This window comes from Chelonia mydas, chromosome 1 (assembly GCF_015237465.2).
Source record: "Chelonia mydas isolate rCheMyd1 chromosome 1, rCheMyd1.pri.v2, whole genome shotgun sequence".
NCBI classification, from domain to species: Eukaryota; Metazoa; Chordata; order Testudines; family Cheloniidae; genus Chelonia; species Chelonia mydas.
In genome coordinates, this window is record NC_057849.1 from 186,963,876 (window position 1) to 186,985,120 (window position 21,245).

A 21,245-nucleotide genomic window follows, 5' to 3' on the forward strand; every position below is an offset into this window, starting at 1 on the left:
GTATCTTAAGCATGTGTGTGTACTTGGAAGACTGGAACAGACCCTCACATCTTTAAATGGTGAGGTTCAAATCAGGACACATATCCCCTGCTTCTGGGGACACTCTGGACACATATGAGCACAATACACCAGCCAATCTTCCAGAGATGCACTCGATACTGATATTGGTTTATTGCAGGTGGCTGACCTGATCTGTGGTCTACATTCCCTGATGCACTACTCAGACATCATCATCTCTGGTTTCCTAAACATTCATTCATTCAGACAGCTAAATATTCAAACTACGTGTACAAATTATATAAGTAACCTAAGCTGAAATATCCCTTTGATGAAGTAAAGAACCAAAGGGTCAGCCCTAAAGTAACTTGAAAGTGCCGGCACGACCTCGTTGTACACCCCCACCCCCCCACCAAACCGTTCCGATTCATGGGTAAAATTCCTACCCAGTCTTTTTCATTCATTAGCTTGCTGTGAGGAGTCCCTGGTGAATGAGATCTCTGCTCATTAAGCATCCATCTGATTGACAGGACCTTCCCCTAACAACCAAGCAAATCAAGCACAAGCACACACACACACACACACACACACACAATGATTAAAACCTTCATAATGTTCTTTTAATGATTAAGAAAACAGGCTATTTGGTTGCTAAACCACAAAACAGTAAAGATACTGGAAGCCTGCCCTTTAGGCACCTGCTTTTGTGTTTATTTGATCCATTTAAAGTTAACTTGGAACAATGTGGTCCTTGCTGTGGAGTTTGGTAGTTGATAATTATACTACCAGTCCTTTGGACTCACTGATTCATGTTGCCCAGACCAGGGGAAGCAGCAAACAGTATAAATGCTCAGGAAAATGCATGTGGAGGGTGTGAAGCTTGAAGATGGAATAATTCATCAGCCTAATACTAAGCAGCCAGCAGAGAACCAGGCTGCTGCTGTCATTGCACGTTATGGGATGAGGTAGTGGACTTAGCTCACTGCTGTCTCCAACCTTGTGAAGAGTTTTGATTGGCCATATCCATGAGCTCTGGCGATGCTCCCAGTTAAGCCCATTCCCTGTTCCAGTCTGTGTTTGAGTACAAACAGCTACATTTGGTGCCTGAAGTGGCTACTCAGAGCCATTTATGTTATGACCAATAGAAATTAAAGATAGAATGGTCCATCGCATCCACTTGACAACACAAAACTGTTCCTCACAAACCGCTTCCCAAGAGCATAGTTCCTTATAACTAAGAAGCCCCATGAGCACTTCAAACATAAATTAACTGTCTACATGGGAAAACAGTACTGGTTTAAATTTAAATTGTTTTTTTTAAACCGATTAAGTTACATTGGTGCAAACCTCCGTGTGGACACACTTAGTTTAAACCTGTTCCCAACCAATTTAAGCTATCCCAAGTAAAGTCACTCTTAAACTGCAATAAGAGTTCCCAAACGCAGGAGTTGTGGGGGTTTAACATCAGATTAAATTCACAATGGAGGTTATTCATGGGGCCAATCTTTCTTGGATGTGTGCGATTGGGGATGACTCCCTCAAGCTGCATTCGGCTGTTTCTCAGTGTTAAAGCCCCACAACAGTTGTAACCGTGGGCTGAGAGAGGACTGGGCAAGAATATCCAAAGGATTCCCTCTTCCTCACACCCTCCCAACAGCTGCTTTTCTCCTGTACAGTCAGCCCTAGGCATAATGAAGATCAAGAGTGAAGACAGTGTGACAGAAATCCAATCTGGAAGCTCACCACAGACACACTTTGGATTGTGAGGATTATACCCAGAGACTTTCAGCTTTATCACAAGGCCAAAAAATGTAACTGAAAAGACAATGTGTGGCATCTCTTTTGTGCAGCTTATTATTCAGCTTCTGGATATTCTATATCAATCCAGAGCAGAAAGCTTCCTGAAGGCTGAATGGCATCACTGATGTGTTAAAAACTATAGGAGTGTATAAATTGCGCTGTGGTCTACCATTGCCACGCTCACATTTGTTCCCAGAGAAACTGCAATCTGCCTGCATTTCAAAACCAATTGAAAGTGAACCATACAATGGGGCAAATAGAAGTCTAAGGTCTCAGATCAGCATTCCATCCCTGTTCAGCAAAGCACTTTAAGTACATGCTTAACTTCAGGCACATGATTAAGTTCCATTGAATTTGCTGAATAGGAATGAATTTAAGCATGTGTTTAATTTCTTTGTTAAACTGGAGTCCAAGTCCTGTATTATGACCTGCTCCAGCTATGTCTCAGTTTTGCCATGCTGTGTTATTGCCCACTTAAGGACTCTAAGTTGAAATAAGTTAAGGAGATTTTCATCATTTGTTTTGTTTTATATGATAAACACCATCAGCACTTGGAATTAAGGCATGCTACTGCCATCTAGTTTGCAAATATTTACATTTGCTAAAACTAACAAATGTAAAACAAACAAAATAAGCAAATATTTAAAATTAAGTAAATGAAAGCTATCCCCAAACACTGAGGATTCTGCTTCAGCACTGCGGTGGTCATTCAGATTGGTCAAGGTTCTTTGTGTCTTCTCCAAAATTGCAAGCACAAATATTCTACACATTTCTATTTAAAGTGTAGTTAAATTCATAAAAGCAATTACAGGGTAACATAACTTTTTGCTCAATACCTAGGTGCAATCAGGTTTTACTAGTGGTTGCACTATGAAGCCAGTAATTTTACAGAAAACAGGATATTCTGCCCCATGCACCATCAGCAAAGATGTTGGCTCAGTTCTCACTGAAGAATCTTCATCACTGGGTGTAAAGAGCAGAAAGATCATGGATTAATTTTTAGATCTTAGCGTGAGCTTTCAGTGATGCCAGATAGAAAATCATCTTTTGACTGGTAAAATGAGCACATTTGACACAGATGCCATCAAGAAAAGATAAAAAAGCACACAACTAAATTCCACAATACCATTCTTAGAGTCAATTTTCAGACGAACCGCATGTTCCATTTGCATCTTTCAAACTTTAACCTCCAAGTCAGATATGGATTGAATTCTCCCTTTCCCTGCTCCCTCTTAACTCCTGAATCAGTCTGAAAGAAAGCAAAATCTGAGTGGTATGAAAACCAATCTTTTGCCTTTTGAGCCTTGGGGCTAAAGGAGAGGTATTGCTGTTTTCTTTTCTTCTGGGTTTTTAAGTGAGGGAGAAGGGAAGGAAGAGGTGAACTTATCAGAAGCTATTCATGCACAACTGTGATAGTATATCACTTGGGGCTGAAGAAAAAGCAACATTTTCTAACAAATCTTTGGTCACTAGATTAGGATAGTCCTGACAGGGGGGAGTTTTGCAAGTGCCAAACTGTGATTATAACCAGGGCGCAAGGACATGTACCCTGGATAGAACATTTGAGTCATCTGCCCTGCAGGTAGCATAGCTAGAGGTTCTGAGAAGAACCCGCACAAACCAAGTATGAATAACTAGCCCCAGAATCACAGGAATTGCTGGTATGCTCTGTCCAATTTAAAAAACCTTTAACCCAGTGGTTCTCAACCAGGGGTACATGTACCCTTGTAAGTATACAGGGGTCTTCTGGGGGTACATCAACTCATCTAGATATTTACCTAGTTTTACAAAAGAATACATAAAAAACACTAGCAAAGTCAGTAGAACTAAAGTTTCATATAGACAAACCGAGAAAGTAAGCAATTTCTCAGTACTAGTGTGATGTGACACTTTTGTATTTTTATGTCTGATTTTGTAAGCAAGTAGTTTATAAGTGAGGTGAAACTTGGAGTATGCAAGACAAATCAGACTCCTGAAAGGGGTACAGTAGTCTGGAAAGGTTGAGAACCACTGCTTTAACTAATGAGAGCAGTCAGAGTGAGCAAGCATTGACCCCCAATGCCGGAGCACTGAACAGATCCACTAGAGCTGCTGTGTTGTCCCCAGTTCCTCTCTCAGGAGTGGATTCCACAATGTACAACTCCTGTTGACTTTAATGAGAGCTCTGTGCGTGGCAACAAGTGCCAAAACTCTTTGACTTGAGAACAATCCAGAACGGGATAGCATCTTATCTTCATTTAGGATGCTGAAGTGACCTTCAAAAAGTGGCAAGTGGCTGTGGGAACAGGCCAAATAAGTATAACCTAGGGAGCTTAAAAAAGAAAAACAAAAAACCAAAAAAAAAAAAAACCACACAAAAGAGCAAACTACAACCAGGAAACCTACAAAGCAAATAAATCTGCACATGGTCCAAAAAGACCTGAGAATTCTGCACACAGACCAGTCAGTGTGGCACAGCTGTCAGTATCTCTGCATGACATTCATAATTAACACCCCACCTCCAGGGATTCTGATTTCCATATAATCTCCTGTAGCAGTCAGTGACCCTTCCTAAGCATGGTTGATTGGTGTTATTAGGAGATAACATCTGTGTGAAAACATATTGATGTGAGACGGGAGGAAGAGTTCTTCCCTTCGGCATGTGTGGTAGGCAAAGGTGTACTACTCCAATTTACAATATCATAAAGCATAATTCAGAGGGTGCCACATTATGTGGGCATCTCGAGGTACCTTACAATGCAATTAAGAGGAAAAGCAATAAATTTAGCCCTATAAAGTAGATTAAAATGGAAACCCACGTCTTTCCTCTATTATTTCCACGTCAAAGACAGAAAGGCTTAGAAGAATTAGAAATATTGCAATGTCATATCAGTAGGAGCCATATCTTGCCTGAGGGCTCATTTTTCAAGGCTGCCAGTTCATCAACTTTAACTGGAACAGAAGAAAAACAAAAACGAAAACCCAACAAAGCAAACTTCCACCAGGAATGGCATTGTCCCCAGTCTTCCTTTTCACACATGGGAGTTAAAGGAAAAAGCAGTCATTCAACTCCCAAAACAGATATTAAACTAATGGGCCTGATTTGCTGTTCCCCTGGAGTTTTCACCCAGGGCATTCCACTGAGCTCAGCAGTGTTAGTCCTGATTTACACCAGCGAGAGAGGAGAATCAGACCCAAATATTTTACACGCATAAAGCACCTTTCATCACATTTCCCCCCCCACTTAAAGGACTTTACAAACTGCATGAAGCCTTAGTGAAGTGCAGCCCCATCTGGGTTGGCTATCAGCTATCAGCAGAACTGCTAGAAGGGATGTTTTAAAAAGACTACATTTGAAAGACTCACACACAATACATGCCATGGTACTCAGTTAATCTGTCTTGGAAGGACTACAAGCTGAGTCACCCCTTGCTGGGGGTTAAAAGCTGATATGTCAGGACGCTGAAGGGCTGGATCCCAGTCTCACACTGTCGTAACTCCACTGATTTCCCTGAACTTACTCCTGGATTTACACCAGTGTGAGATCAGAATCTGGCCTTGGGTGTTTCAAACTGAAGTTAGAACATAAAGCACTCCCTGCCTCCCCATCAAAATTGAAAAAGATCTACTGACGTTTCATTGTGATTTATATTTATATAGTACTGTACTTTTCACAAGTGCTAAGACCTAGAACTTGTAGTCATTTTACAAACATCAGCTGATTTCTCAGCAGCACTTAAAATGGTTCTCTGTGGTTTATTTATATATATGTATGAAAAAAGATGTGTTGTTCCTTATAGCTTACTGACTTGCCAAAGCATCACCTCCATTTATTTTAAAACAGCCTAGCAGAGCTCTCAGAGGCCACATTACCAAAAATCAGCACTGTCTTTGTTCTGAACTATTAGGTTGCTGATGGATCCATAAGCAGAAATGCCCACATGAACAGTGAAAAATGTGGATAGAAATATTTGCTCACTTTTAGGGGGCTTTTGGACTTCAGAGATACAGCAATTATAATGTAAACTGATGGTTCTCTTGAAATTTTCCAACTGGCTGAACTGCCATAAAAATCACATTTTCACCAGTGAGGGAAGTAAAACATTTTGCCTCAATGTCTTCATAAATTTTCCCCTAGGAGCAACAAAAGGCAGTTTTGTATAGGTGAAAATCCTCAATCCTCATTTGGAACAAAGATGTGCAAAATAATCACTTTGTACCAGGCTAGAATTTCTACATTTTTCACAATAGAAAAAAACTGCCCATCAGTGCGAAAGAACAAAATTTCATGACTGACCATATTTGTGAATTAACATGAAAAACAATGGGGGGGAAAATCTCTTGTGACTGTCTGATGAAGCAAAACGGGATGGTTTTGCTCAGCTCTTTTCTGAAATCTTTGAGTATAAAAACCAAGTAGAAATCTGAACACAAGCTTGCACAGTGAAAACACTGTAAGCCTATAAAGGCACTTATGGTTTGGGTCCTGTGTAACTTGAAAATCAGGGGGCAGATTCTTAGCTGAAACTCTCAGGAAGCCCAACTTGTGGAGAGGAAGGTACTTCTGAATTCTCAGCATAGCTGGGGGCCAAACTGGCTCATGATTAAAGTTAGTGAAGCCCCAAGGACTGCTGTGATTTACACTAGCTTTGAGTGACATTCAATCAGCCCCATACAGCCAGAACACAGAGAACTCTGGCCACACCTCTATTACAGGAGGTGTGTGAGGAAATGGTGAAGAGGCCTACACTGGCTTTACACTGGCTGGGGAAGCATCTGGCACTGGCCACTGGATCCTGAGCTAGATGGACCATTGGTCTGACCCAGAGTGGCTGCTCTTATCTTCTACAGACCACAGAAGAGTTAGACATGAATAATAAGAATACAACAGTTACATCAGCTATTATGATGCTTATTTAATATGTATATTGTAGTAGCAGGATAAAACTATATGAGATTAATTTTCATGCTTCAAGCTATAAGGTCTGAAGTTAGGAAGAAACTTCTCTCACATGCATGTTATTGGGTAATTGTCTAATATGGAAGGTTTAGTCCCTTCTCTCATGCTTCTAAAACTGGCCACCACAAATTGGATACTTGCAAGCTGTTCAGTGCAGGGAGCATGTTTACCTGTATTCATAGAGTGCTTGCACTTGTGGGGTCCTAATCCAGAGCAAGCCCTCTTGGCACTACCTCAAAATAACTGACATCAAATAAATCTGGAAAAATACAATTCATTTGTTCCTATGGGCTATTGGGTAGAGGCGTTTTATTAGGGCTGTCAAGCGATTTAAAAAATTAATCACACGATTAATTGCACTGTTAAACAATAATAGAATACCATTTATTTATAATATTTTGGATGTTTTCTACATTTTCAAATATATTGATTTCTATTACAACACAGAAGACCATGTACAGTGCTCACTTTTTATTTATTTTTGATTACAAATATTTGTAAAAAAACAAAAGAAATAGTATTTTTCAATTCATCTAATACAAGTACTGTGTATCTCTTTATCATGAAAGTTGAACTTTAGAATGTAGAATTTTATATAGAAAATAACTGCATTCAAAAATAAAACAATGTAAAACTTTAGATCCTACAAGTCCACTCAGTCCTATTTCTTGTTCACCCAATCACTCAGACAAATAAGTTTGTTTACATTTGCAGGAGATCATGCTGCCCGCTTCTTGTTCATAATGTCACCTGACAGTGAGAATAGGTGTTCGCATGGCAATGTTGCAGCTGGCGTCACAAGATATTTACATGCCAGATGTGCTAAAGATTCATACGTCCCTTCATGCTTCATCCACCATTTCAGAGGACATGTGTCCATGCTGATGACAGGTTCTGCTCGATAACAATTGAGAGCAGAGTCGAACGACGCATGTTCATTTTCATCATCTGAGTCAGATGCCACCAGCAGAAGGCTGATTTTCTATTTTGGTGATTCAGATTATGTAGTTTCTGCATCAGAGTGTTGCTCTTTTAATACTTCTGAAAGTATGCTCCACACCTCATCCCCCTCCGATTTTGGAAGGTACTTCAGATTCTTAAATCTTAGTTTACCGGGCGCTGTATCTCTCTTTAGAAATTTCACATTGGTACCTTCTTTGTGTTCTGTCAAATCTGCAGCAAATGTGTTCTTAAAATGAACAACGTGTACTGAGTCATCATCCGAGACTACTATAACATGAAATATATATGGCAGAATGCAGGTAAAACAGAGCCAGAGACATACAATTCTCCCCCCAAGAAGTTCAGTCACAAATTTAATTAACACGTTAATATTTTAATGAGTGTCATCAGCATGGAAGCATGTCTTCTGCAATGGTGGCTGAAGCATGAAGGGGCATATGAATGTTTAGAACATCTGGCACGTAAATACCTTGTAATGCCAGCTACAAAGGTCCCACGCAAATACCTGTTCTCACTTTCTAGTGACATTGTAAATGAGAAGTGGGCAGCATTATCACCCCAAAATGTAAACAAACTTGTTTGTCTTAGTGATCGGCTGAACAAGGAAGAGGACTGAGTGGACTTGTAGGCTCTAAAGTTCTGTACTGTTTTGTTTTTGAGTGCAGTTATATAACAAAAAAACCCTCCATTTGTAAGTTGCATTTTCATGATAAAGAGATTGCACTACAGTACTTGTATGAGATGAACTGAAAAATACTATTTCTTTTACCATTTTTACAGTGCAATTATGTGTAATAAAAATAATAATATAAAGTGAGTAGTGTACACTTTGTGTTGTGTGTTGTAATTAAAATCAATATATTTGAAAATGTAGAAAAACATCCAAAAATAGTTAATAAATTTCAATTGGTATTCTAACAGTGCGATTAAAACTGCGATTAATTGCGATTTTTTTTATCATGATTTTTTTTGAGTTAATTATGTGAGTTAACTGCGATTAATCAACAGCCCTGATTTTTATAAATCTAAGTAAAGTAAGGAGACTAAAAATAAAATGAAATAAAAATGTAGTTACTTAATCATAAGGGCTTTTTAAAGCCATATTCTAGGGATAGTGCCTAGCTATTTGTGAAGCTGGTAAAATATATGGTATACCCAAATTTGAGAGTGATCTTGAAGTCATACCTATCTCCTTTATACTAAGGGCCATATTTTGGCACAGACTGCATGGCCATGCAGGGGAGTAATGGGTCAAGGCAGCCCCATGTGCCTCTGTTCAGGGCACGCATACTGTGAATAGAAGCACAGGGAGAACTGTAGCCTTTGAAGTGCCCTTAAATTCTCCCTGCACAGTGGCTATGAATGGGTGAGGAAAGAGCAGAGCAAAGGCACCGGTTAGCAGAACTGCTGGTACGCGGGGAAATGTATGCTACCCTGGGCATAGACTCAGCACAGCATTTTTCCCCGTTGCAGCAAGGTAGAAGCCAGACTGTGACTCAGAGGCACAACGAGCCTTCTGGTCTGGCTCCATTGGCAGCTGAACAATGTTATGTCCCTTTCTCCTGGCAAAGCCACAAATTAATACTTAGTTATTAGATAAGCCATTCATTTTTTTGTCCTTGGGCCCCTGCAGACTTGCTTTTACCTGACTGCTCAAGTGTGATTATTCCTCTCATTTATGTGTTACTTAAACGAAAACAACTATGGTTTCTGAACCAAAGGAAACTGCAGTTACACAAAGTATCATAACTCATTGTCATTTTTGGTATTTGGTCAGGAAGGGAATGCTAGAGAAATCTTGCTCTCATGACTGCAATTCCTGCTAGAAGAAAGATGATTTAGATATCTATTTAAGGCCTAATTCTGCCAACTTTTACTCACATAGTCCCATTCGTTTTTGTGTGAATACTTGTATATTAAGGCACTCCACACGAGCAGGGGATGGCAAAATCAATACAGTAGTAATTTCTGGCACTTATGTAGAGTCAGAGAAACTCTTGGCTTTTCCCCCAAATGAACAAATTGCTTAAGAAACGTCACAACATATTGCATTGCACACAACAAATCACTGCTGCCACATGTTGGGAATCACGTCTGACAAAACACAGGCAAAAGCAACCCAATGGATCTTGCATCATGCCATAAAGGCTGCCAACTTTGGGTCTTGGTGGACTACCAAAGGAAGCAAGTTCCAAAAGCTGGAGTCCTCTACTGAGAAAGCCCTGTCACTGGTCCTGGAGAGTACATTCCCAGGAACTGTGAACAAGAACATTCTCCAGCTGATTTTTAACTAGTGCCGTGGAGCACAGGATGAAAGAGAAGAATCTCCAATATACAGCAACAACAACAACAACGAAATAGAAGAAAAGGGGCTCTCCTTGAATATGGGAATGGAAGACCCACCCCAACAAATGATTGGACATTTTAGGAAATAAGAAAAATGAAGGCTATTTTTGTAAGACAACACTGGAGAGCAGACATTCCACAAACATACATGCTTTCTGCCAGAAACTTCCTGATGATTTATTGCCCAAAATAGAACTACAAAGAGCTAGGGGGAATATAGTCTTCCCTTTATCAGCAAATATTACCCCAATTTTGGGACCACTAACGGAAGCTACACAGCTCCCTCAGATCTGTCACATAAATGAAATTTTGAAAAATGAGAAGCAAATAGTAGAAATGAATGAAGCGTTGATCCTATATTGTGACCTCTGCAGGCAGACTTCTGTGTTCATGCAGAACCTCAGTGATTGTAATAGGGCTCCAAGGAAGCCCAGCAGTCCATCTGTGCACTAGCAAATACAGGATCAGGGCCTAATTAAGGATTCATATTCACATCCCTGTAATGCGGGCAGTAGTCTGGACTTGGAAGAAAAATGAAATGTGCTAAGGAAAAAGAAAAGTACAGTGTTTTAAATCCCTACAATTTAAAACTTAGCTTTTTATGTGCCTAACATCAAAGCATTTTTCATTTCTATTTAATCAAAATTTATCACTATGATTACTACAGTAATTTACGTTGGAGATTATTGAAATTAGTATTTTATTAAAATCTGGTTTTATTAATAAAACACATTCCAGCTAGGGTGTCATTAGAGACTACTGACTAGAGGCTGGAAGACCCTTTGACAGCTTCCATTTTCACTGGTGTAATCAGGAACAACTTCACTGAAGCCAACCGTTACATCAGTGTGTCAACATTCATAGCACATGTGAAATAGGAAAGGGTGATGGGACTACCCAGTCCTTGGTATTTTAAATACTAGAGAGGGAGACCAATACAATCACACTCACCAGCCTGATTAGTTGTGATGCTGACTGCGGCAAATTGCCTTGAGAACGTACTCAAGTCGGACACCCCATTGACTGCATCAATCTCAAATGTGTAGTTGGTGTGTGCCAGGAGGTCTACTACGGTCACTGTGGTGTTGGTGAGTCCAATCTGACGGGGTAAGAAGTGCACGTTGGCGCTACACGGTTCACACAACTTGATGTTCCCCCCACATTTTTTGCAAATGATGTTGAAGGTGACATCTTTCCGGCCTCCTGCATCAAGGGGCCAGCTCCAGTCTAGGATAACCGATGTTTCATTGATATTAGAGATAACGTTTCTTGGTGCAGATGGAGGTCCTACAAAGGTAAAAATATCCTATTAATCTCCCTTTTGGTTATCTGGTGCTTTTCCACAAGAGCAACAGGACACACAAATATGGAACCGACCACAGCAAATAACCTTATTGTCTTTATTCTTCGCCTCATGGTCCTCCTGAGATGTTCCCCTGGATTACAGACTCACACAATTGAGGATTGTTAACTATCTTCAAGACATGACTCAAGTTGGAAGATGCTTTTGCAGAAACATAGAAAACAATTTACTGCTAACTACAATACCCATTTGATACACTGTTCTGAAAACACTGGTATTAGTTTTAAACATCTCACTCCCTTTTTCCTATTCAATTTGACACATAACAGCAGAGAGGAATTGAAAATAGAGATATATAAATCCATTCCTATAAGCTCTGATAGCCTGTCTAATATAAAACAGGACCCGAAACAAGAGAGATGAGGGGATTTTGTTTGGAAATTGAATTTACTCTGTATTTGAGAAACAAGGTGCTGAGACAAATCTGGAGAAGAATCTTTGTACACAGCTAAAGAACTTAAATGGGGCAGAGGACAAAAGACAATCACAGCCCCAAGCCATCATGATACTACTCACTGGTGCAAGCCATGGATGGAGGGTCTCTCTCAGATCGAAAGTAATTCTTCTCACACCTGCAGTTCACAGAACCATCTTCGTAGGTAGAGCTGTGAGGTGGGCATTTGGCACACTTCACATTACCAGCAAAGGCCTTGTAGAACCCAGGTCGGCATGCTGCAAAACAATGAAATAATTTTAAATTTCATGGGTGCCTGGCTCATTGTAACATTCTGCCTTTATCATTATTTTGGCATCTGTTCATACATACATTGCATTTTTCTATGTGTTTATCATCCATAAAATATGTACTTTCTTACAATGAGGGAGCTGATGGCAATAGCCCTCTTGCTACATAGGAGTTCTTTATGCAAAAACTTAGCTTTATCTCTCATTTTGTGTGTCTCACATAACACTGTACTCCACAACAGGAGGAAGCAGTTTCTACTTTTCATTATCAAAGCTTTACTCCCACCGCATCCTGATTAATTTAGAAAACTGGCCCTGTCATGCAAAGAGGCTTACCGTCACTCTCTTGCCAAGGTTTGCTTATGGAAGCAGCACAACTGTAACCTATGTTTGTTCCACTGAGCATGACTAAGCAGGCCAAAACCAGAAAATAACCCTCACGGTGACAGAACATTTTCATTTCTGAAAGACTAAGCCAGGCTTGATGAACTGGCTCGGGTACCGAGTAAAGATCAGGAACTCTCACCAAGTGTACTACAAGGATGACTTTTGCATTAAAACACAGTCCTCTAGAAGAGGTGCCAGAGCCTGTATGAACTGCATCTGACAAACTCTAGGTGTTGTTTCATTAACATTTACACACGCCCCCAATTTCCCTCTTGTTGCATTTGAGATTGATTCAGTGCCATACTCGCCTCAGAAGGAAAAAGGCCTTTTTTAAAAAAACGTCACAGAGATGTGAACAATTAAGTACACAAGAACCTTTTACAAAATCCCCAACCAGCAAAATAATGCTGTTGATTTCTCTTTGTCAAGATGACCTCGCTATTATCCCAGAATAAAAATCCACAGATAAGCACCAAACTCTCCTGCTCATCTATAACAGAAACATGTACATCTCTATTTAAGAAATGCACCTGTCTCCAAATGAGGTTTAGCAAATACTGCTGTCTTGCTGAAATTCTGCCATTCTACATAGACATACATCCATTAAACGGTGGTATGCAATAATAGCAGCACTAACAGATAACATAGCAAAGTTAATGTCTTTGAACATGTTAGCTTTACCATTTATTTTTTCCTATAATGGTCTGCACTAATACTGTCCAATGCACAGACTTTATGGGAAACTCCCCAGTATCTTCTAAATGGCATATGTGACAAAAGAAAGATATTCAAAAGCATTATTTTCAACACAAAGAGGATACTTTTTCTTTCCGGGGCCAGAGCTCCTTCCCACCCTGTAAAAGTGTCTCTTGGGGGTGTGTCCATAGCTGGGTTCAGGCCCCTTTGCCATGCCCAGTTATCACCATGGGGTCAGCTCAGTTCAAGTCCCAGTCCCTAAGTCTTTGTAGTGGGCCCCACCCTTGCAGGCCTGCTTACTTTATTATGGGTGGGGAAAAGCATGTTAATAAGAAAAGAACCAGACAACACTGAACACAGTTTGAGAAATATGACACGTTCCACAAGAAGTCCTCCCCATTTCAGCCACCCTTTAGCTCTCTACGAACCTTACACATAAAGCCTGACTGGATGCAGCTGCCATATCTTAGCCATTACCATGTTCCAGAAAGAGACCCCAGATTTGAAAGATCTTTCCTGTTAGCCTTATGAAATGATCCCGTGTTTAATCTATGATGTGGAGGCCACCAGGCCGTTAATGAAAACAAATCTGGCAAGAATGACCTTGCAGGCAAAATTCACATGGCCTAGTACCAATAACTGTATCTGCATAAACTTACATGATTTCCTCCCTAGGGCCATGGCTTCTTGTGCCACCTCTGGTTAAGATTTTGGAGGTATGTGGGGTCTGAGGTTTTGTTTTGTTTGTTTGTAAACAGGAGTCAATCCTCAGTCCCCTCCCAATAAAGCTGAATGGACAAAAATATCAGAGCCACAGTGAGTCACTGTATTTTAACTCCTGTGACCAGACTGCCACTACATTATCCTATTTCTTGGCATACAACAGCATCAGCTGAGCGCTAAGAAGAAATTCAAATCAATGAAGACCTGATATCAGTGCAGACTTTAGATGTGATAGTTAGGGTAATTACTTCAAACTATGAACTCACACTATGTTTGAATGGATGTATGTACAGTGCATGTCCATCAAAAACTCTTTCTTCAAATGTAACTCTAGTTAAAATGGTTTCACATAAAATCATTTACTTGGATTGGACAACCATATATAAATAAAATTATATATTCTTTTAAAATAAAGCTGCAAGGTCTTCCCTTGCAGTGATACAAGGGTTAATAACCTAAAACAGAAGTCCATATCATGATGTCATCCCTTCCATAAGACATAACAATTGCTTTTTAAAATTATTTTATTTACAACACTGGTATCATCAATAATGTGATTACAAGCAACTGCTGGGGGTAGAAGTTACAATATGAGAATTTTTATTACAGACATTTCCAAAGCACCTACCACCGTCATATCTAAACCATTGTTCATTTGTCATTGGTACATAAACTTGTGGGAGAGATAAGTATATTGTTCAGTTGGAATGGAGAGGGATGGAGGAGAATGAGGAGTAGAGCTGCTTTGTCACAATGTTTCTCCCTTTTGACCCCTCTGGGGAAGGCCCATAGACCTCATTTAAGAAAAAAAGAGAAAAAAAGAAGCAGGATAATGCAGGGAGCATCTTAATAAGCCTAGATTAGGCTTTTTTCTTTTCTTCAGGGGAAGGAACTTCATTGTCTTCATGCTTTCTGTGGTGCTCTGCTATCATACTATGAAGTCGGCAGCCAGAAGGGAAATGAGCTGGTTAGAACCCTGCTGTCCCAGAATGCCCTGGTGGGAGGATTCCGATTCGTTTCTTCCCCTCAGGCTGTCTTGCACTTTCTGTCCTTGTCTGTCAGACCAATTTCAGATAATTCAGTGCTCTACAACCCGAAGGAGAAGAAATGCAATTATACTAAAAATTAAAACCTGGAAAGAGGGTGGGACTAAGGGGGATCACACCATTTTTTGTACATTTTTTATCAGTTATTTTTGACATACAAGAGAGAAAGTGAAATCCCTCATTTCAAGAGAGATTACTTTTCTGATGTAAGTAGGATTGGATTTCTTTGGTTGAGGGAGCAGAGTTTGGCTCTTTGGGATGAACAGCACTGCATGGTTTCAGGCAGGTAGAAAATAAACACAATGGCACATTCATCTTCACAATACAGTATTTTTTAGTTTCAACAGAGACCCAGCTGTGAGCAGCATTTGCATTTATTTAAAATATCCTTCTACAGTTAATGTTTGCTCCTCATTGCCTCTCTCTCCACTTCCACATTCACTTTAAATTAGAGGTAAGAAGTACGTTATCCTTCTCTTTGGTTGCTTAAACCCCCATTAGCTAAAGCTTTACCGGGGGTAAAAAAGGGAGATTGGCCAACGCTGTGGGATTGGGCCAGTGTCCTGGATTAAATGGATGCTGTGCCTGAGAAAATGGAGTGTTTCTAACCACTGGGGAAAGTGACTGGGTCAAGGCCTAGCCAGTCCCTGGTTCCATGTGAACCCACAGACCTTCTGGGTGTGGTGTTGTGTCTCATCTAGTGGCACCGAGACCACTTAGAGAGAGAGAGTTAAATGAGTCTGCTCTACACCCTTAGCTAACAGCCAGCTGGCTTTTAGCTCATGCAGTAGAGGCTCATGTACTAAGCGCCAGAGGTCCCCAGTTCAATCCTGCCTGCTGACGACCGGGGTCTATCAGCATTACACATGCACTTCCATCTACTTTCTCAGCTGGCTTTCCTCTCTTTCCTGCCAGGTCCTGCTTCCTTGCTTGCAAAGGGAGGCAGCAGGAGGTGCAGCATGTACAGCGGCAGCAGAGGTTGGAATTAGGTCTTCCTTGTATGGATCCCAGAAGGACTCCATCACCATTAGCCCATAATGGAAGACTCCTCTGAAGCATATGGAAACACTGCAGCCCACCTCAGCCCCACTGCAAGACTGTAACAGTGAGGAAGGAAATGTGCCATCCCTTCACAGTAACATGAATTTTTCCCATGCTCCACAGGTAATAATAACTATACCGTATCAACTTGGAAGCTCTGAAGTAGAAACTAATGCAAGAGGAAGTAAATGCATTGGGTTAGGGAGAAAAAGGTCTGAACACATTGTAACTGAGTAAAGCAAGTTTTGTAAATGATTAAGTATGTGGTAACTATACGCTGAGATTATCAGAAGGAACCCAGAAAATTAGGTGGCCAACACCCACTGAAGTACAATGGTAGCGGAGCATCTAACTCCCTTAGGCCCCTTTGACAATACACTAAAACATTATTTAAAAATTCCTCAAACGAGACTCTGATCTCTTTTATCTCAGTGTAAAGCCACTGACTTTACTCCTCATATACTCCCATCAAACAAGAGTATTTTCAGGACTAAAGTCCTGTCATATTACTAGATAGCAATTGAGTTCCTTAAGCCATAACTGTTGGGTCTGACAGAGAATGGGGAAAGTTAACTTAGTGAAAGTAAAACGGATGTATTTAGCAATCCATGATAGTTACTGCTAAAAGAAATGAGACAGTCTTCAACTGCAAAGTGAATTTTGCCTCAGTTTGACTTATGTGTTTGACTTTCAGAGGAACACAGGATCCTAATTAAGGGTTAAATGGATCATTTCAATCTGAATTAATTTTAAATTAAAATATAAAGCTGTTGGTAAATAAGGGCCTTTTAGTATTCAGCCCTTCAGCCCCTTATACACAGAGCAATATCACCAATTCCCAGCCATAAACACGAGCTAATGACCTGAACCAGCACTGACTAAACAGATGATTTCCAGGCCTTGCTATTCCAGGCCTGACAGGGCCCATTTGCCTATACAAGGTCAAAGCAACTGTTTCTATGCAAAATGAGCTGCACTCCACAATCCTACAGGAACTTCATTCTTTGCACTCTGAATAGAGGTAAAATGCTTTGAGGCAAGGCTGAAGTATTTCAATGCATTGGAAGTGGATATATGCAGTCATTAAACACTACGTGCAATGGGCAGCATTTATAGAGTGATCAAGTGTTTCCTTTATTTGTTCCTCTAGAGCTCAATAAAAAAGCCTGAGGGCACAATGCCTCTATGGAATTAAAACTCAATGTTTAGAAAATAAGGGGATTCAATCATAAACTGGTACGGCTCATAGATACCTTAACAACATTCCCCTCCACCTGCCCCCCACATGCTTTAACAAGACAGGTGTCAGTAGCTCTGGAATATATTTCAATCTCCTTCCTCCACAAAGAGAATGCTAATGCACTCCCACCCCCAGAGCAGATTGTGTTATGGAAGCCTTTCAAACCACTCCAGCTTTCATCAGCAGAAACTAGCAGCAGTGGAGGTTCTTACTCCAGACCTGCAGCTTGCTGTGGAGCGAAGGCTAGAGAGCATTTCACCTTAACTCAGCGGTAAATCTTAAACTTTTGGAATGTTCTTCTGATCCTTCGAAAATCATCTGTGCAGCTCTCTTGCACAATATGTATATTAATCTCACGCTCCATAGATGACACAATGCTGGCGAGGGCACCACGTTTGCCATCGGAAAGGAAATCGCACAAAAAATGAGATGCGACACAGTTCTCAGGATGTGATCATGAATGGCACAACACACCAGTATGTGATTAATCTCATAACGTGCCCACATACATTTTATTTTAATTATGTTAGGCATTTCCTCCCCCTTCTCTGTTATTTCTGTCTTTTGATAAAGAAGAGATTAAATCAGATATCAAGTATAAATGAAGATGATCTCAGCACTGTGCATTTCACACTGGTGATGTCACGCAATTACAGTCACTTGGGAAATACAGAGGCAAAATATTAAAACAATGCAAAGGCTCTGGCTTGAACAAGGAGCAGGAAATTCAAAGTGAACGTACAGATCCTGGCTTTAGTCATCCTGCTATGCATTCCTGCTGCAGGTCACGCACTATATTGACAGAATGGTGAAAATGGCTGGGTTTTTCTCCCATTCTACTGTGGCATGCCTCACAGCCGAAAATAGTGCATTATAATGTAGATTTCCTGGCCTATAATTACACTTCACAGAGCACTGAGCGGGCAGTGTGGTGGGAGCACCCCCCACCCCAGCGTGCCAGGCGTGCGGCACGGCCAAAGCACCCCCAGCCGCAGCCCTGGAGGTGGCCAGAGTGCTCCCTACCACAGTGCTGGGCAGGCGGCATAGTCCCAGCGCCCCCAACCCCAGCACCAGGCTGATGGTGCAGCATGGCCCCAGCGCCCCCAGCCTTGTGAGCCCTGGTTCCAGCCTGCCTGTCCCAGCCTCTCCACCATGGAAGAATGGGAAGGGAACTAGAAGCAGGCAGGTGGTGGTCTGGGAGCGGAGTGTGGGTCTGGCCACACCAGGGTGTTTGGGGAGGGACAGCTTTCCCTGGCCTATGCTACCTGCTGCCCATGTGACAGATCTAAAAGAATCACTACAGATATTTATCTTTGTCCATTGCGAAGAGGAAATAATCAACTAACACAGCTCGTGCAATTTCTGTCCCTTACCCAGACCTCTAACCTTATTGACTGGGGTCAGGAAACCTAAGGACACAGGAAATTATCAGAGTTACCCTGCCAATAACCTTCTCCAAAAATCAGAGACTGGCTACTAGCAGATAGTTAGCCAGCCACAGTGTTTGTATCTAGAGTTTGTTTCTGGAGCATGGGCCTCACAATGGCTTCTTTAAAAGCCACTGGGCACCCTCCTCCTACTAGCCCCTTAAGGAAGCTTTCATATCTCAACCAACAATGGACCTATTACTTCATTGCTGGCCTTCCACAGCCAGAAAGGTCAAGAGTCCAGCTCACAAATTATAGCACAAAGCTGTTCCAGCACCTCCGTAACTTCAGAGGGAGACACAAACACAAGCAGATTGTTCTGTTTCCCCAGTATTAGATGGGTCAATCTGAATCCAATCAATTTTGCCTGCAAAGTAAAGAGAAAATTCTCCACAGAGAGAAAATCTCAAATCCAAAACCCAGCAGAGGGAGCGACATAGTCAACCTTAAAAAAAAAATCTGTATGCTTCAGTGACTAACACCAGATCTGGAGCATGCCCAGCCTTATGAGTGGAGTCAAAGTGAATATTCCATTGGTTGTAGTGACAGCCAAGGAACCCAAAGATCTAGAGAAATCATCAGCTGCTGTACTGGACAGTGAAACCACAAAACGCTTTTTGCCTAGGTGACTCCAATTCCACTGTAGTGAGGAATCTGATCAGGTCAAAGAGTATCTCTGCAATGAAGCAATGACCTATGCACCAATATTAACCCTACTCTCTTTCCTTGAGCACCCCAGCCTGGAAACCATAGTATGTCTGGCTGAACTGAGGTTGAGAAAGTTCCGTGAGTTCACTTCCCCATGTAACGGGAGGTATAGCACAGTCCTTACAGCATTGTGTAAATACAGATTTTGGAACCCTTCAAAATATTAGATCCTGTTTCCTAATTATTTCCCTTTTTTATTTACTTTCCAATTTTATAATGGATTTTTTTCAACATGTGGTGCAAATAGCTTGTAGAATTTCAGTTTATGACAAAGCAGGCTGGTCCTATAGGCTTTCTACAGACTCATCACTTTAGTATCTTTTTCCTTTTTTCAGGAAATACGAATCTGGGGATGCTTCTTATTTTTATTTTTTAGAGGAGGTTAAAGGTGGGCCCGATCCTGCATTCCTTGTGTATGGGTGCTACAGTGGCATAGCTATGGCACTGTACCTGTGCTGCTGTGATGCCATTTTGTAGACACAGCCTACAGTAATGGAAGGGGTTCTTCTGTTACGGTGCTCACCCCTGAGCACCATAGCTATGTCGACCTATGTTTCAAGTATAGACCAGGCCTTCGCGTAATAATGCAAGATGAGGTGCTTCATGGTGTCAAAACCAATTTTCTTCAAATTCTGTAACAAATTAAAACCTTTTTTTGGTCAGGAACTTGGTAAGGCAACTTTCCAACCACAGCACACTTTTTTTTATGGATGAGCTGGTTATACAGAAGTCAGGGAATTTACAGTAGGAATGACAGAATCTTAGTTGCTGAAGGGTGAACTTCATCACTATCGATAGTGCAAGGATTCAGTGCAGTGCGACATTGCAATGCCTCTAGAAAAATAACCTTTAGAATGAGCACTTTTCATATTTTACATTTGAAAGCCGCTGTTAGTGCAGAAAACATATGCCATAGCATTTAATCTTACCCATGAGTAAACCTCTGCCATTTACTTCCCACTTCATATTTTACAGTGATCTGTGACCTTAACATATTTTAATCAGATGCCTTTTAAATTGGCTTTACTCCCAGGTCAAGTTATTCAACAGAAACAATTCCTACCCTTTGTTTAATAACTGTTACTGGCAGACATATTAATTATATGTACATAAGAGATAGCTTTCTCCTGAGGGAATAACCCTGTACTTTTCAACTGTAGTCTGTAATAGCTTCCCATTATCCTTTGCAGGCTTCTGTATCTTTTTTTTATGAAGTACATTATAACAATGATTGCAAGTAGCAACATAGTTAAAAGGCACACTGTCAAAGATGGTAGGTTTAAAACTTAGCTCGACTGGAAAAAGTTATTTTGTTTGCAGGCACACATACAAATGCCTCACACCGTAAGGGTGGTTACATTTCAACCCACTTGCAGCCACTGTTTTCAAAAATATATAAATGTTTCAGTAGGAGGAGGACAATGACAAACTACAAAACTGATTCAGAAAAACAGTTAGGCATGTGCTTAATTCCATTCCTATTCAAGAATGCACTTAAGCACACATTTCGATGTCACTGACTTCAGTGGAACTTACTTGCTTCAAGGCTCTTCCTGAATAGGGATGCTTTCCTGAATCAGGGCCTGTGTGCTACACAGTAGGTCAAACTGTGAGCGTGTCAATCTTAGAATCTCTCACTCTCTGCTAGTGGAACACAAAACGCGACTTCCCAGTCCAAGTGACATTGAAAATAATCACTGTGGACTTGAATGGGCAGAACTAATCACACATACATACACACATTTGGGAGTTCTAGATTCTTTTTTGGCAATCAATAAAAGTCAAGAGTTTCATTTAAAAAAAAGTAAATTATAGGGTACAGCTACTTTAGGAGGTACAGGTGTGATTCTCATATACACATACTCGTGCTAGCTTTCATTGAGCT

General features: G+C 40.8%; 1 protein-coding gene across 4 annotated transcripts in view; it reads right to left on the minus strand.

Moving 5' to 3' along the window:
* The window catches only part of EPHA3 (EPH receptor A3), a 713,608-nt gene that overhangs the window by 91,810 nt on the left and 600,553 nt on the right, over nucleotides 1-21,245 (minus strand). For all 4 annotated transcript variants that reach the window (XM_043538478.1, XM_037907108.2, XM_007057545.3 and 1 more), the window contains 2 exons: nucleotides 11,925-12,080; nucleotides 10,997-11,332 (listed from right to left, as the gene is read on the minus strand). In XM_043538478.1, the coding sequence (XP_043394413.1) occupies nucleotides 10,997-11,332; nucleotides 11,925-12,080 (492 nt within the window). The remainder of the gene's footprint in view (nucleotides 1-10,996; nucleotides 11,333-11,924; nucleotides 12,081-21,245) is intronic.